The sequence below is a fragment of the Varanus komodoensis genome, unplaced genomic scaffold (assembly GCF_004798865.1).
Source record: "Varanus komodoensis strain SLA01 unplaced genomic scaffold, ASM479886v1 scaffold69, whole genome shotgun sequence".
Classification (NCBI taxonomy): domain Eukaryota; kingdom Metazoa; phylum Chordata; class Lepidosauria; order Squamata; family Varanidae; genus Varanus; species Varanus komodoensis.
Genome location: NW_025336334.1, coordinates 3,361,558 through 3,379,451, shown reverse-complemented (window position 1 = coordinate 3,379,451; position 17,894 = coordinate 3,361,558). Strand labels below are relative to the sequence as shown.

At 40.4% G+C, this 17,894-nt stretch overlaps 1 protein-coding gene across 2 annotated transcripts in view; it reads right to left on the bottom strand.

Moving 5' to 3' along the window:
• Positions 1-17,894, bottom strand: part of ATXN10 (ataxin 10) — a 116,197-nt gene that overhangs the window by 35,148 nt on the left and 63,155 nt on the right. For both annotated transcript variants that reach the window (XM_044450822.1, XM_044450821.1), the window contains exons 6-9: positions 14,745-14,825; positions 11,634-11,781; positions 7,533-7,641; positions 4,919-5,088 (exon numbers count right to left, since the gene is read on the bottom strand). In XM_044450822.1, the coding sequence (XP_044306757.1) occupies positions 4,919-5,088; positions 7,533-7,641; positions 11,634-11,781; positions 14,745-14,825 (508 nt within the window). The remainder of the gene's footprint in view (positions 1-4,918; positions 5,089-7,532; positions 7,642-11,633; positions 11,782-14,744; positions 14,826-17,894) is intronic.

Below are 17,894 nucleotides of genomic sequence, written 5' to 3'. Positions count from 1 at the left end.
ACATTTTGGATGTCTGTTCTGTCTGCAAAAAGTAGGTGCAGGCTAGAGCAGAGTCAAGAAGTTCCCCTATGAACTATTCAGTCTGAGTCATGATTTTTGTTGACTTACAAGCCAAGAAATTCTTGAAGCATAAGGGCTATGTTGATGCTGGCACTAAAGTAGTGGGAGTTATGTATGTAAAAGGAAGTTATGAAGAGCCAGCTATCTATGCATGAGAAGATGATGATGATCCCATGAATTCTCAGAAACACCACCACTACTGCCATTTGCTTGCAAAAACCCATGATGTGCTGAATAGAGATAGGCTGAGAAGAACCTTGAAATAAAGGAAGTTGAAAGGACAGGTTTTGGAGATAAGTAAGTAAACATCAGTCAGATCTATTGTAGCAAACCAGTCTTCTTGAGACAGGTGGAAACAATGATGAGAGTGGAGAAATCCTGAATTTCTTTAGGCAGATGTAGCAACTAATGCCTTGAAGGTCTTTTAGGGAATGTAAAATGCCTGGAGAAGAAATCAGTGGTCAGCACGGATAGAACTTTCTTTCCAGATAAATCCATTTTTTCACCTATAAAGCCCTTAACGGCTTGGGACCTGGTTATCTAAAGGAGTGCTTGCGTCCATATCTGCCCTCCCGCCCCTTGAGATCGGGGCAGAGGCCCTTCTCCGGGAGGGTGAGCACCTGGAGGAGGGCCTTCTCTGTGGTGGCGCCCCACTTATGGAATGTGCTCCACCTGGCGCTGTTATTTGTTTTTTGGCACCAGGCCAAGACCTTTTTATTTAAACGTTATCTTAATTGTTGAACTTATTCATCGATTTTATTTCTATGCTGGATGTCTCCAGATTTTTAATGCAATTGTATAGTTATTTATTTGTATTGGAAGCCGCCCTGAGGCTTTTGCAAATGGGGCGGCATATAAGTGTTCCAAATAAATAAATAAAATAAAATAAATTTATGGCAAAGGTCACCAATACACTCCCAGTGACACCCAATATCATGTCCATGTGCAGTCAAAATCTGTGTTTTGTTTTTAATTTTTTAAAAAACATCCCTGGATGGATTTGTACATAAATTAGCAATTATATATGGGTTTCCACAAAAGGGGACCAAATATCCAAATACCTGCATCTAAAGTTGATATCCAGGTGCTATCTGTTCATGTATCAACAGTGTTGTAAGATCCTCAATCCAATGCATTACAGAAGGTAAGTGTTGATGTTGTGCTGCTTTATCAAACACAGATTGAAAGGGGCACTCCATGTACTAGCTGAGCATTGCCAATAAGAAAGTTTGGAAATTAACTACTCCAAAACCAAAGTTGTGGTTTTTCCCAAGTACCCTAAGATGCATGTTTGGTGACAAAATAACCATCTAATAGATTAAGTTAAATCCTTCAAATACCTGGGGATTGTCTTCCATGCTTTGGGTAACCATAAATCTCATGCTAATTATGTCATCTTCAACACACAAAAATCAGTGTTGACTTTACAAACTTTTTATTTCTCCAAAGGAGCACAGCATATACCCACAGCAATTAAAGTCTTCTCAGCTAAGATATGAGCCCAGCTCCTGTTCAGAGCTCACTTGGGACCCTACAGGCCTATTCTTCCATTGGAAAGAATCCAGTCCAAGTTCTTGAGAATCATCTTTCAAGCACCTCACTGCATTTCAAATATGGTCCTTCAACATGAAGCTGACCTCCTTAAAATTGAAACTTCAGATATCAAAAAATTCCCTTTGAACAGAGAGTGTCTCCATGTGGGGAAGAAATAATTGAATCACTGGAACATGTTATTCTTTATTGCCCTCTCTATGCAGGTGCTCGCCAGGACTTGTTATTCCCACTCTCTTCTAAATATCCTGGTCATTCTGATCCTTTTTATCTTAGGATGCTTTTATCTAATTTTATCTCTTTGACCACAGCCAAGTACTGTTCAATAGTTTGTACAGTCCACTGTAGAATCAACTGTAAATGTTGGTAGCCTTTTATTAGAATAATTGCATTTTTCCTTATCTTAATTAACTGTAATTTTAGAATTACTGTATTTTCCTTATTTTAACTAATTATAATTTTGTATTTTATTTGCTGGTCAATGACCAAATAAGGAATTGATTGATTGATAGGAGGTAAGTGTTTATATTTCTAATTTTGTAATATCAGACTTTTAGCTGTTAAAGGAGTGCAGGGAATCCATCTCCCCTCCCATTTGTTACCTTGCATGAAACAGGTAAATAGTTTAAAAGAGCATGTGCATCCATGAGCATTTAAGACTTACCTGTACAAAATGTATCCATGTAATAACCTCTTCTCCAAAAGAAGCTATTACTTACTGTAAATGAAGCATTTGCCATAATGCACTGCCAGCAATTTGCTGAATTTGAAAAATGCTCATTAAAGAGGCACTGCAATGTCCAACAGATGAAACAACTTTGTTGAATAAGGCACAGGCTAAAATCCAGAGTTATGACAGGTAGACGCCAAAGTGATTTACTGATTAGGCATTTTGTGCTGGTGCCCACAGCAGTTTCTCAAATTCCCAAATGTTGCCACAAGTCCAGAAGAGTCAGGGACACCAAATTAGGGCAATGAACAAGCTCTACATTCTTTGGCAGCCACTATCCAAATGCCCTAAGTTGCCTATCCCTATAATGCAATGAAAAGGAAGGAATCTGACTGAATGCACACACACCACCACCACTACCAAGAACTAATAGCCATGGAAGGCATTGTATGTTCTTTTATCATCAAAAGTTACAACCAGAAACTTCATTAGGATGAATATCACAAGGTAGATAGGGATGAACATCTGCATTTGTTTCACACATCAAAACTTGCTTACATGCATGACTTTCTCTCACAGAATCAGAGCAAAAGCATCGTTTATTACATTTACTTCTATTTCTGAAATTATCTACAGGTAGTTTGGATGATCCTTCCTATCACAGAACAGTTATCAGTATAATTCAAAAGAGTGTTCCAGAACCATCTCAGAAAGCCATTATAGGTTATTTTGAAATAATTACTCCAAGTAAACACAAATCTCACTGAAAAATTAAAATTAAAAGATCCTATAATACCCTAAGCATAATCATGACCATCTGCTTTAAGCCCTCAAACTTCCAATCTCTAGTGTTTCAACTTAATCAACATTTCTTATTTCTTTAGTTTCTTCTGTCCTAATTCTCTCAAAAATTAAGTGAGGCCAGAAGAATGGCAGGACAGCTGAGCTTGCTCATAAAATTCACTATTGAATTTTATAGTTCAAAGATGAACTCCCTACATCTTTATGAAGAATGGAAACATTGTAAAACAATCCCCTCTTCTCATACCAGGTATCACAGTCAATTTAGTTATAACTCCCTTCCAGTATATCAAAAGTTGTTGAAAGATTCAAGTTTGATTAAAATTTATCAATCCTTTATTCTCTCACAAACATCAGTGGATCTTTTAAACAGATACTGCTTACAAGGATATGATTTTTCTTATTCATTTACACATCTATATTCATACATTAAAATAAACCTTATACCAAGCAGTTTCAGATCAATTTACACATTACCTTTGTGTGACAAGTGGTAATTATACATTACCACTTGCTGTGACAAAGCTGTTTTGCTGTTGTCTGCTCCCTCATTGAGGCATCCCACAGCGATTAATAAATACATTGCAATGTGGGTTGCCCTTGTAATGTGGGTAATTCGCACAATAGGGAAAGTGGCAGTGGGCTAAAGGAGAAAAAACAAATAGCTCCATAGATAGGATGGGCTGGTCTCCAGAAATCCAGTGTCTGAATTTGGCCCATTTCAGATTCTATCATACTCCACCATTACAATTGCATGCATGGTAACCCGCTGAAGCAATCAGATGTAGAAGACCCAAGCCATGAGATACAAAGAATACTTTACTGCTAAGCAAAATTCTAAAATATTTCAAACAGTTCTTCAGGGGAAACTGAAGTTGATCATATCTCAATGTATCAAGCTGAGATTTGCAGACATTCCCCCAAAAATACAACCCCTTTGCATGAGATGTGATTAAACCAATAAGTATCTAACAGCAGTTTCTTGTTTTTCTGAACCAGGAACTACAGTTACCAACTTCTGAACAGGACATGTTATGATCAAATTCAAACTAGTATATAATCTCCAGGATTGCTCTGAAGTTAGCAAACTTAGTATATTAGCTCAAATTAAACTGACAGCTATGGTTAGGGGTTTCTGAGTCCAACTGCTGCATGCCTTGTGTGGGAAAAGGCTTGCACAAATCCTAAAAGGCTTGCACAAATCCTAACAATCCTAACACGGTAACATACAGACACTAGAGCATGGCCTCTGTAAGATTTCTTAGGTACCTTTGAACAATGCAAATTTTCAGGGTCTTAATGCTGCTTTCTGCTATCAAGAGCAAACCTGCTTCAGGAGCTAAGTCCAGAATTGGCTCCAACTCAATTTGCTCAGAAGAAGAAACTGAATTCTTCTGTTAAAAATACATAAAGCAGCTAAATGGGCAACTGAGGTCCCCTAACCTGATGCTCCTTTCAGTGGACAGAGAAGGCATGACAGAGATCACAGGTTACTGCATAACCTGGCCTGTCCTCTCCCTTCTCCACCCACCAGTGTGCCCTGTTTTCTCCATCTCTTTTCAGCCTTTGAATTATTAAAAAAAATGTTTGGACTCTACTATTATGCCTTGTCATGGGTTTTAGATTTTATCCTTATTTTAATTATATACTTTATGATTTGAACTTTTACTGTTAGAAGCTGAAAGAGTCAGTCTTCATTGAATGTTACATAAAGATTAGAAAGAAAGACAGACCTTCCAATCTGGATTTAAGAGACCTATCTGGCTTGGTATAAACAGCATACTACTAAACAGACATTCCTTGCAGAATTTTGTAGAACCTGCAATTGATTCTTACCTTGTCTTGGTTAGCCTTATTCTTGTAACATAAATTTCCAATTAAACGAATTAGATGTGCTTTAAAGCCCACAGCTGGGTGAGACTTTTGCTCTTGCCCTGTTGCAGAATGAGTCGCTGTGAAGATGTTTGTGTTCTGTTTCCCAGAAAGATGTACAAGTTGCAAAGTATCTATTCATTAATAATTATAGAGAACAAATAATTATAGAGAACATTATAGAGAACATTATAAAAGTTTTTTAAAAAATAAGTATCACAGACATTATAATGGTGATTAAGTTTTATTCTGCAGTTATCAACAGCTAATTTAAAAGGGAATTCATTTGAATCCTACTGCAGCTGAAAGAAACATTAACATCCAGAATACTCTGAATAGTAGAATAAAAAGGAAGGGTAGCATGTGAGTATATGATATTTCTCCTGGATCATGTTCCCCAGCAGAGGACATACAGGAGTATCCTGCCGTGCATAGCAGAGGCAATATAGCCTCATGATTAGTAGCCACTGGCAGCCTCCATAAATGTATTTAAGCCCTTCTTAAAGTTGTACAAGGGATGCGGTGGTGCAGTGGGTTGAGCTGCTGGGCTGGTTGACAGAAAGGGTGACAGTTCAAATCTGCAGATGGGGTGAGCTCCCGTACTCTGTCCAAGCTCCTGCCAACCTTGCAGTTCAAAAGCATGCAAATGCAAGTAGATAAAAAGGTACCACTTTGGTGGGAAGCTAATAGCGTGTTCCATGGACTTTGGTGTTTAGTCATGCTGGCCACATGACCACAGAAACTGTCTGCGGGCAAATGCTGGCTCCCTCAGCTAGGAAATGGAGATGAGCACCCCCCAAGAGTCAGACATGACTGGACATTAATGTCATGGGGAAACCTTTTTAAAGTTGTACAAGTTGGTGCCCATCCCCATATTTTGTGGTAGCAAATTGCACAGCTTAACTATGCACTGAGTGAAAAAGTTTCTTCCTTTTATTTATCCTGAATATCCCACCACTGAGCTTCATTAGATGGCCTGGGTCATAAGGAAAGAGATGACTGAGAGTTTGACTATCTCTGATCCAAAAGAAGACAAAACAAAGAGATGCATTAAGCCTCCTTGTATGGGCATCCAATTATGAACCAGAATTCTAGAGAAACCTGGCTTACTCATGAGCAGCATATGTACCTGCATAGCACCTTCTTACTCCCACCTGGCTCTCCAAACCAGAAAGGGCAGCTTATGAATATTACACTCAAAGCCAGGAATTGTAAATTTAAAACAAACCCTGAATTGTTATTCTGGCTTATCTGGAGAGTAACAAACTGGGAGCTGAGTTTGAACATAATGTAATTATTTTCTGCTGGTAAGGTCCTGCCTTATTTAGCTGTGCTGAGGGGAAACAATGTGAGAGTGAAACTGGGTTTGTGTCTACCACATCCCACCATGTCCTTCTCCTCTTGAAGTTACTCAACATATGTGAGAAAAACATATGTGTGAAGCAGCTCACAGAATTCTTCCAAAACATCAGTAAAGTTGGTAGGACTCCTTTCACAGAAACTCTCCCTTCTGTTTAGAGATTACTTTGGAGTATTTAGTCCTGTTTGGGTGGATGTTGAGAGACTTGTGTTAATGTTTCAACTCCAGCTTGCTTTATTCAGTGTTCTTACTTTACTCCTGTTCTTACTTTAATTGTTATTTTTATTTGTTATTCTGTTTGGCATACTGTAAGAATGTTTACCTATAATATATTATAATAAAACAAAGAATAAAGTACTTCCAGTTCTTACTTGGTACAAAGATGGTCATTCAAGCAACATGTCTCAAACCATTTAGATCCAAGAAATAGCCAGCACTATGTATTTTCCCCAACAGCATATACATTTGTTTTTACTTCATGTATTTATGTTATTGTTTTTATTTTGACTTTCTGCAAAAACAACAAAGTCTCCACACAAAACTTAAAAACAATAAAGTGTGACATCATGAAAACATTTACTCTATCAGTTAAAGTATTAAAGCATAAAAGTCATCAAAAGCATTAAACAACAATAAAAAATAACATAAACGGCCAAGTTAAAGGTAGAAAAGGTGAAAATTGATTGTAATCTCAAAGGGAGTGTATTCTACAATTTTGGAGTGATGTAGGGGTAAGTCTTCCCTGCCCATTAAGTAGGTTTCTACAATGGCTGAAACAATATGCAGATTGTCAGCATGCCTCTGGGGATTCTGGGACTTGCAGTAACCTTTCTAAGTGACTCCTAGCTCAGATCACAAACTGCTTTTAAAAGGCTGCCAGATTTCAATGCGGCAGGGAGATGATCCTAATCTAGAAACACAAACCCAACACTCTCTTGTGTGTCTAGAACCATCTGGATCCCCATCACTGGGATAGTACTGCTGAGAGAAAATAAAGAACTTAAGAAAGTATTTGATAAGTAGCCTCCCCTAAAAAAAAAAAAAGTATGGCGGCAAAAAAGAAAAAAGATTTTGCAACATTTAACTATTGTCTTTTCTCTTTTATCAATATGCAGTTTTAACTGCCAAGTTTCCATTGTTAAATATATTTTCAAGCAGTACACAAAGCAGTACTTTCACTAAGCTATTCAATTTTAAAAGTGTGGATTTCCTACTTACTAACAGTCATTTTGAGCAAATCAGGACACGCCTGCAAGCACTCCAGTTGTCCAACATGTGATGTCATTTCACACAAAAGATCAAGCAGCTGTATTGTGACTAGCGCTTCCTATGAGAAGAAGGCTAAGAGTTTGAAACCAAACAAAGTTCCCCCACTTCCCCAGAAATATTAAGCTACAATAAAAACATCAAGAATTCAGTATCCTAATAACATATCTTCCACTTCTTAAAAACAGAAATTTCCAGCTCCTTAGGATGGAAAAATAAGGATGACTACTAAAATCTCAAGAGCCAAAAACTTGCTATTTTCATAAAAATGAACACACTGGGCTACAAATATCTTATTCAGGTCAAAATCATAAATGTAGTATTAACATATCCATATTATTTATTCAGCTGGAGAACAACTTCTTACCTAGCTCCAGTAGTACATACAACTTTTGAATTTAATTAGGGATTGCACTGACATACCCCTGTATCATTTGGATTAAACTACCACATTCCCAAGATCTTTTCTAACCAAGAAGTGTTAATCTATACCAGGGGTTCCTAAACTACAGCCCACAGGCTACATGCAATTCCCAAGGTCTTTCCAAACAACTTGTTTACTGCTATCACCCTCAAGGCATTTTCCCTCAGATACACATTGTTCTTCCTGCCTCAAGCAGCACCATCTACTGCTGTTTCTCCTGTCCCCCCCCCCTTTTTTTAACAAAAATCACAATAGAAACACTGTTTCTTCTGGCCTCCATGGTTCCTTCTGTTAGCACCTCTTGGTCTTATCTTCCATACTAGCATTTGGCCATTCTGGGTGCTTTGCTAGCCAGCAGAGCTCAGGTACACATACCACTCAGCTTTTTCATTCCCCTTTGCCATTCGTTACCATGTTGAGGGCTATATGTAGAATTAGAGAATTATACATGAATTATATGAACACGTACCAACTATGGAATGTGCTCCCCAGAGAGGTCCACCTGGCGCAGACGTTATACTGTTTCCAGTGCCAGGTAAAGACCTTTTCATTCAACCATCATTTTAATAATCAGGGTTTTAGAAGTTTTAAGATTTTTTCTTCCTCTCCACAGTCACATTTTCTATTCTTTTCCTCTTTTTTCTTTTCTCTTAGTTCATGATGTGTTGTTTTATATTGTTTTAATAATTGAGGTTTTATTATTGTACTACTGTAATTTTCCTCTTCATGGATCACTGCCTTGTCGTGGCGAAGGGGCTTGCGTAACTCAATGAAGCTATGAGCTATGCCGTGCAGGGCCACCCAAGACAGCCAGGTCATAGCAGAGAGCTCTGACAAAACGTGACTCACTGGAGAAGGAAATGGCAACCCACTCCAGTATCTTTGCCATGAAAACCCCATGGACAGTACCAAAAGGCAAAAAGATATGATGCCGGAAGATGAGCCCCTCAGGTCGAAAGGTGTCCAATATGCTACTGGGGAAGAGTGGAGGGCTAGTACTAGTAGCGCCAGAAAGAATGAAGCGACAGGGTCAAAGCCGAAAGGACACTCAGTTGCTGATGTATCTGGAGGTGAAAGGAAAGTCCGATGCTGCAAAGATCAATACTCCATAGGAACCTGGAATGTAAGATCCATGAATCAAGGCAAGCTGGATGTGGTCAAACAAGCCTGAACATCGACATCTTAGGAATCAGTGAACTAAAATGGACAGGAATGGGTGAATTTAACTCAGATGACCATCAGGTATACTATTGTGGGCAAGAATCCCTCAGAAGAAATGGAGTAGCTTTCATAGTCAATAAAAGAGTAGGAAAAGCAGTACTGGGATACAGTCTCCAAAACGACAGAATGATCTCGGTTCAAATCCAAGGAAAACCATTCAATATCACAATAATCCAAGTATATGCCCCAACCACTGGTGCTGGAGAGGCTGAAGTTGACTGGTTCTATGAAGGCCTACAACACCTTCTAGAATTAACACCAAAAAATGATGTCCTTATCATCATGGGGGATTGGAATGCTAAAGTAGGAAACCAAAAGATAGCCAGAATAACAGGCAAGTTTGGCCTTGGAGTACAAAATGAAGCAGGGCACAGGCTAGTAGAATTTTGTCAAGAGAATACGATGGTCATAGCAAACACTCTTTTCCAACAACCCAAGAGATGACTCTACACATGGACATCACCAGATGGTCAACACAGAAATCAGACTGACTATGTGCTCTGCATCCAAAGATGGAGAACAATTGAATGCAGAGAAAGATACAAACAATTGAATGCAGAATTCCAGAGAATAGCTAGAAGAGATAAGAATGCCTTCTTAAATGAACAGTGAAAATAAACAGAAGAAAACAATAGAATAGGGAGGATCAGAGATCTCTTCAAGAAAATTGGAGATATGAAGGGAACATTTCATGCAAAGATGGGCATGATAAAGGACCAAAATGGCAGGGATCAACTAGAGGCAGAAGAGATTAAGAAAAGGTGGCAAGAGTACACAGAAGAACTATACAAGAAAGAGCTTAATGTCCCTGATAACCATGATGGGGTGGTCACTGACCTCGAGCCAGACATCCTGGAATGTGAAGTCAAATGGGCCTTAGGAAGTCTGAGCAACAACAAAGGTCAGTTTACATTCCGATCCCAAAGAAGGGCAACGCCAAAGAATGTTCAAACTACCGCACCATTGCACTCATTTCACACGCTAGCAAAGTTATGCTCAAAATCCTACAAACTAGGCTCCAGCAGTATGTGGACCGAGAACTCCCAGAAGTACAGGCAGGATTTCGAAGAGGGAGAGGAACTAGAGATCAAATTGCCAACATACGCTGGATCATGGAGAAAGCTAGGGAGTTCCAGAAAAATATCTACTTCGCTTCATTGACTATGCTAAAGCCTTTGATTGTGTGGATCACAACAAACTGTGGCAAGTTCTTAAAGAGATGGGAATACCAGACTATCTTATTTGCCTCTTGACAGTGAGAACTGGACACGGAACCACTGATTGGTTCAAAATTGAGAAAGGAGTTCTGCAAGGCTGTATACTGTCGCCCTACCTATTTAACTTATATGCAGAGCACATCATGAGAAAGGCGGGGCTAGATGAATCACAAGTTGGAATTAAGATTGCCAGGAGAAATATCAACAACCTCAGATATGCAGATGATACCACTCTCATGGCAGAAAGTGAAGAGGAACTAAAGAGCCTCTTGACGCGGATGAAGGAGGAGAGTGCAAAAGTCGGCTTGAAACTCAACATTAAGAAAACTAAGATCATGGCATCCGGTCCTCTCACTTCCTGGCATGTAGATGGGGAAGAAATGGAGGTAGTGAGAGATTTTATTTTCCTGGGCTCCAAGATCACCGCAGACGGGGACTGCAGCCAAGAAATCAAAAGACGCTTGCTCCTGGGCAGGAAAGCTATGGCAAATCTAGACAGCATACTAAAAAGCAGGGACATCACCCTGCCAACAAAAGTGCGTATAGTCAAGGCTATGGTTTTCCCAGTTGCAATGTATGGCTGTGAAAGCTGGACCATAAGGAAGGCTGAGCGCCAAAGGATTGAGGCCTTTGAATTATGGTGCTAGAGGAAACTCCTGCGAGTCCCTTGGACCGCAAGGCGATCAAACCAGTCAGTGCTAGAGGAGATCAACCCAAGACTGCTCTTTAGAAGGCCAAATACTGAAGATGAAACTCAAATACTTTGGCCACCTAATGAGAAGGAAGGACTCCCTGGAGAAGAGCCTAATGTTGGGAACAATAGATGGCAAAAGAAAAAGGGGATGGCAGAGGATGAGGTGGCTAGATGGAGTCACTGAAGCAGTTGGTGTGAGCTTAAGTGGACTCTGGGGGATGGTGGAGGACAGGAAGGCCTGGAGGAATGTTGTCCATGGGGTCGCGATGGGTCGGACACGACTTCGCGACTAACAACAACATTGTAATTTTATATTGTGTATGCCATCCTTAGCACTTGTTGGAAAGATGGGATATAAATCTTTTAAATAAATAAATAAATAAATAAATAAATAAATAAATTTGTGAAAGGAATGTAAAACAGCTGAGTGAATGGGTAGAGGAGCTGTTTGCCTGACCTTCTGTGCTTTCTGACTCAGAATGGATTGAGAATCTTACCTTATCAGCTTCATTTGTTGCAGAAGCCAATTTCAGCACAGCATGACATTTCTCCTCAAAACAGCATGCAAGAAATCTGGCAATTTCTTTATTCATGACTGAATCATTTTCATTCATTTCTGGTAATATTAATTCTAAGAACTTAGTCCTGGAATGAAAAAGCACACCTTGCTTGCTGACATTGACATAGCTTGGAATAACTGAAGACTGCAGAGACAGCACAGCTATCATCAGTTACCAGTACAAAACAATGCATGGCCCACATAATGACTGAATAGTTTAAAGCATTAATCCTTTATTTTTCAAGACCAAGGCCTGTCTTATATTCCAAAATGCAATACATTTCCACTAATTTTTTTTAATATGGGGAAGGTAATTCTATGCTCCCTACACACATTTATGTGTTTGTTCCTTAATATGTATATTACACATTCAAACAAATATATTCTTTTTTCCCTTCTCCCTCTGTCCTTCCATCATATATTTTTTCTTTTCTTTCCCTCCAAACTGGTACAGCTATCTTAAGTAGGGTGGCTATAAGCATAGCAATCATTAGGGAAACTAGCAACCCAAGAACCAAGGACCAATTTTGTTGCTACTTTGCTTCATTTTACATTTCTAGCACTTTTGCCAAAACTAAAAAGGGCAGTTGACATTTTAAATCTACCAACTGTTTGATATAAAACCAGCAGGAACTTTAAAAGTTGCACAATGCATGAAAAAATTAATAGGACATCTTTTGAATATTCACTGTATTAATAGCCAAGAGAGCCTTGGCAACTGGGTGCTTTAAAAATGAATTAAATAAATAAATCAGTATCATAGTTCCTCCCAGACCCATTTCAGACAGATGTCTCAGAAGAATACCAAGGCTGAAGATCTAGTTGAAAAACTCCTTCAGTCAATGAGAGATCTAGCAAAACTGAAAGAGACAACTTCCCCTGACCAGTTTCAAGTATAGATTGACTTCCACAGAACCGAAACAATTTCTGACCCATAACTGGGCCTGAAGCATTATTAAAATAGATAATTAGCATCATCCAGGAATCCTAAACTTGCTCATTCTCTAGCAACTTGCCAACCACCTTCGATCATAATACATGCAGACATAATGAAAACAAACAGCCATGTGAAATAATTATTTTCATCTAATCTTCACTGAGAAACAATTTCCACATTGCCCTTTTAATGATGGTACAAATGTATTCATGCAAGATTAAGTGAGTGACAGTCAGGTTAGTGAAAGAGATATCTGTCATGTAACTTGAGCAGCAAAGTCGCTGTAGCATTCTATCCTTTCAAATGGGCCTGACAAATACAGTTCTCTCATTCAATACAGAACACACTATAACAATTACATCTGATTAATATGGACAGAGCAGTTCTTGGGAAACAAAACAGCTTAACTGTACATTATTACAAGCATATTACATTATGATGAGCACTGGACATTGGGGTATATTTCCAATGCACAGGGGAAAAGAAAGTGGCATGGAAGAGATGTTAGCCTTTATAACCAAAGTCTTGGAGGAAGAGTTTGGCTGACTGTTGCGAAATAAACTGAAAGCTGCAAATATTAATGTTATCCAACTGCAAAAGCATAACTGGGTAAGTAAACTGTAATTTTTAATTAGAGAAACCAATATTTTTCAGCATGTATCTTTTCCTTCTTTTTTTTTAACCTCTGTTTACAGAAAGTGTTTGGAAGATCCAGCTTACCATAGAAGACAGCATTTGCATCTATTTGTTAAGGTCAAGCTGTTTTCTCACCCACCTCAATACCGCATCTGTCCTTTTCTACCCATATGACTCAGTCAGCTGCAAAGGATACCTAAGTAAGGCTGTCACCCTTGTGGTGAAATGTATCCCTTTTTGTCTCCATTTGAGACAATAAGACTCCTATGGTCTAGTTTACAAAGTCAAATTTTTGGGCCAACAAATGGCCATCATTAAATTTTACTGCCACTAACCCCATTTTCCTACCTTGGTCTCTGCCCACAGGGACAATCTGCTGTATATAACTAGAATTCCACAATTTAAAAAAATGAGTTCTATAATGAGAAATTATATAACAAAGTTTAACTTAGTTTTACTTTAATATTAAGCAATATTATTTATTTAATTAATTAATTTAAACCCTTTATATCCCGTCACCACATGCCTCGGCATCTCGAGATGGCTTACAAACGTAGAATATTACTTTTCTTCTACTGCACTACATATATAAAGGAAAACCTTCTACCTTCAACACAGGTGAACAGTAAAAGAAGCAATTTAATCATGCAGACAACAATTGCCATGAAAACAGTCAGAAGTTACAGTGAATTTATCCTGAACTAAAATCAGTTTGGCTCCCTTTCTCATCTATCTGATTTCACAAGACCAATTAAGTGTTTCCATTTCTTGCTAACAAACCTGAGAACCTGGGACAGTTAGGTTCCAAGGCTTATAGCATGATTAGTGCTAAACATAGTTTCTTCTTATGTCTGTAAAGAGATGAAAGTCTGGGTAAAATTATAGCCCCCTTCCACAATATTCTAATATCAAAAGAGTGCACTTGATCACCACTTACGCATTGCAACATACTCCTTTTTGTATGTTTGCTTTTTTCTATGCTGAATTTGCATGTGAGGGTATAGACACAAACTCTTATCACCATTTGTAAAAACACTGATTATGTTTCTCTTTTGTTATTAGGTGAAACAGAGCTGATCTTGTTTTCTGCATATCTGCTCTGTATTCCTTTCTTTCCCCCTTAACTATTAAATGATGGTACACATTGGACCATAAAAAGCAGCAGGGTGCAGTTGTTATGAAAAATCATCAAAAGCATAAAATCTTCCCTTTATCATCTATTTCACTCTTTCTCTCTGCAATTCTATAAAAAGTAAGGGCGCCAACCTGGATTCTGCAACTCCTATCTAAATCCCTGCCAGTTGTGGCTAAACTGTAATGTTAACCAACCAATTTAAAACCATTACTGACATAGAAACATGTATTTAGAGATTCTGTGCCAACTATGAAACCACAGGGTTTTTTTCAAATCATGTGAACAGGATACTCTTATATGGAATGCTAAATGCTAAAACCCACATTGGTTTTTGGGGTTACCTTTCTTGATTGCTCAGTTTGGCATACATGGCATTGACCAACTCCGGGCACTTCAGCAAATGGTTGGTAACAATCAAGAACCTGAAAGGAGAGAAAGAATTGCTCTTGGTTACAAGAAAACTGCAAAGTTAGCTACTTTGCACTTTATTAATTCAGTTCACACTAGTATTTTACAATAGTTGGTCATTAATGAAGCTATATTTATGTAAAATTTTTGTATGCCATCCCTTATGCATGGCATCTCGGGACGGCTTACAATCATTAAAACAACAACAATAGAACAGCTATAAATAACAATTAACCAAAAATACAATTAAATAAGTTAAATAAAATCGAATGTTAAACATTAAATTTTTAAACTAGTTTTTAAAATAACAGTTAAATAAAAAGGTTTTAACCTGGCGCCGAAAAGAATATAAACTCAGAGCCAGATGCACCTCTCTGGGGAGCGCATTCCATATTCCATAGGTATGTATGTATGTATGTATGTATGTATTTATTTATTTATTTATGTGAAACACTTATATGCCACCCCATTCACAAAAGCCCTGGGGCAGCTTCCAATGCAAATAAATAACTTTACAATTACATAAAAATACATAAAAATCTGGAGACATCCCGACATAAATATAAAATCAATCAATAAATTCAACAATTAAAATGACGTTTAAATAGAAAGGTCTTGGCCTGGCGCTGAAAAACAAATAACGACAGCTCCAGGCGGACCTCTCTGGGGAGCGCATTCCATAAGTGGGGCGCCACCACAGAGAAGGCCCTCCTCTGGGTACTCACCCTCCTAATATCTTTCACGGAGGGTTCCCAGAGAAGAGCCTCTGCCGCCGATCTCAAGGGGCGGGAGGGCAGATATGGACACAAGCGCTCCTTTAGATAACCAGGTCCCAAGCCGTTAAGGGCTTTATAGGTGATAACCAGCACCTTGAATTGGGCCCGGACTTCAATGGGAAGCCAGTGAAGCTGATGGAAGACTGGGGTTATATGAGAACAACGCCCAGTCCCCGTCAGCAACCTGGCAGTTCTATTTTGCACCAACTGAAGTATCCGGACCGTCTTCAAGGGCAGCCCCACGTAGAGCGCATTACAGAAGTCTAATCAGGAAGTTACCAATGCATGTGTCACTGTCGCCAGGCAATCGTTCTCCAGGTAGGGACACAGCTGATGGATCAGCCAAAGCTGAAGGAAAGCACTCCTCACCAGTGCTGTCACCTGAGCGTCTAACGATAGCTCTGGGTCGAGGAACACTCCCAAGCTATGAACACTGTCCTTAGAGGGAGTGCAACCCCATTCAGGACAAGGTCCAGGTCCCCTACCCCGAAGCCTGACTCACCTACCAACAGGACCTCCATCTTGTTTGGATTGAGCTTCAGTTTATTGGCCCTCATCCAGCCAATTACGTCGGCCAGGCACTGGTTCAGTACAGCCACTGGTTCAGTACAGCCACTGCCTCACCTGGATTGGTTGAGAAAGAGAGGTAGAGCTGGGTATCATCACCGTACTGATGATTCCACAGCCCACACCTCCTAATGACCTCTCCCAGCGGTTTCGTGTAGATGTTGAATAGCAAGGGGGGCAAAATGGATCCATGGATCCAAGGGGAGCAAAATAGCTGCCATGGCGCAGAACCATAGTCCACCAGCACCACCTTCTGGAATCGGCCATTGCGATAGGAGCAGAACCACTGCCAAGCAGTGCCTCCTACTCCCAATCCCACCAGCCTATCCAGAAGGATACCATGGTCGATGGTATTGAAAGCTGCTGAGAGGTCCAGGAGGACCAACAGGGACGCACTCCCCCTGTCTCTCTCCTTGCACAGGTCATCATACAGGGCGACCAAGGCAGATTCAGTACCATACCCGGGTCTGAAGCCGGACTGAAATGGGTCCAGATAATCAGTCTCATCCAAGAGTGCCTGGAGTTGTCCCGCCACCACCCACTCTAACACCTTGCCCAGGAACGGGATGTTGGCCACCAGTCTATAATTGGTGGCCATCTCTGGATTCAGAGATGCCTTCTTTAGGACTGGCTGGACTACCGCCTTCTTTAAAGGGGCAGGTACCCAGCCGTCCCTCAGAGAGGCGTTGACAACCTGCAGGATCCAGGCCCCTATCCCGTGCTTGGCTTTGTTAAGGAGCCAAAATGGGCAAGGGTCCAATAAGCAGGTGGTGGGACATACTTGTCCAAGCACCTTGTCCACATCATCAGGCCGCAATAACTGGAACTCATCCATCAATTTTGGACCAGACGGCAACATTAGCACCTCCCCTGAAGGCTCTGAATCAGTAGTGGAGTCCAGCTTGTGACAAATCTGAGCGATTTTCTCCTTAAAATGCTTGGCAAAGTCATCACAGCGGGCCATCGAGGGCGGTACAGGATCTTCCTTGGGGCCCAGATGAACCAGCCCCTGTACCACCCGGAAGAACTCCGCTGGATGGCATTGTGAGGAGGCAATGGAAGCGGAGAAGGATTTCTTTTTCGCCACCCTCACCGCTACAGCATAGGCTCAATATTGAGCTCTCAAGTGTGTTCGGTCAGATTCATCCCGTGATTTCCCCCACCTATGCTCTAGACCTCTCCCAACCCGCTTCATCGCCTGTAATTCAGGTGTATACCAGGGGGATGAACGGGCTCTGCCAGGTGGGAGAGGACGCTTAGGAGCAATTGTGTCAATAGCCCTGGTCATTTTCCCATTCCACAGTTCCACCACAGCATCGACAGGAGCACCAGCTTTATCAACTGGAAAATCCCCCAGGGCCTTCAGGAATCCATCTGGATCCATCCGGTTCTGGGGAAAGACCAACACAATCGGGTCCGCACCCTTACAGAGGGAAAGGCCACTCTCGAGCTCAAACCTCACAAGGAAGTGATCTGACCATGACAGGGGAGTCAGACATAAATTCCTCACCCTCAGATCCCCCTCTTCCTGCCCCATTGAGAAAACCAGGACCAGAGTGTGTCCACGTTCATGGGTCGGACCGATGACATGTTGAGACAGCCCCATAGCCGTCATAGAGGCTATGAAGTCCTGAGCCGCCCCCAGTTAGAACTGTCTCGGTGTGGAGATTAAAGTCCCCAGGACCAACATCCTGGGAGTCTTCAACACCAGGTCTGATACGATCTCCGTCAGCTCAGGCA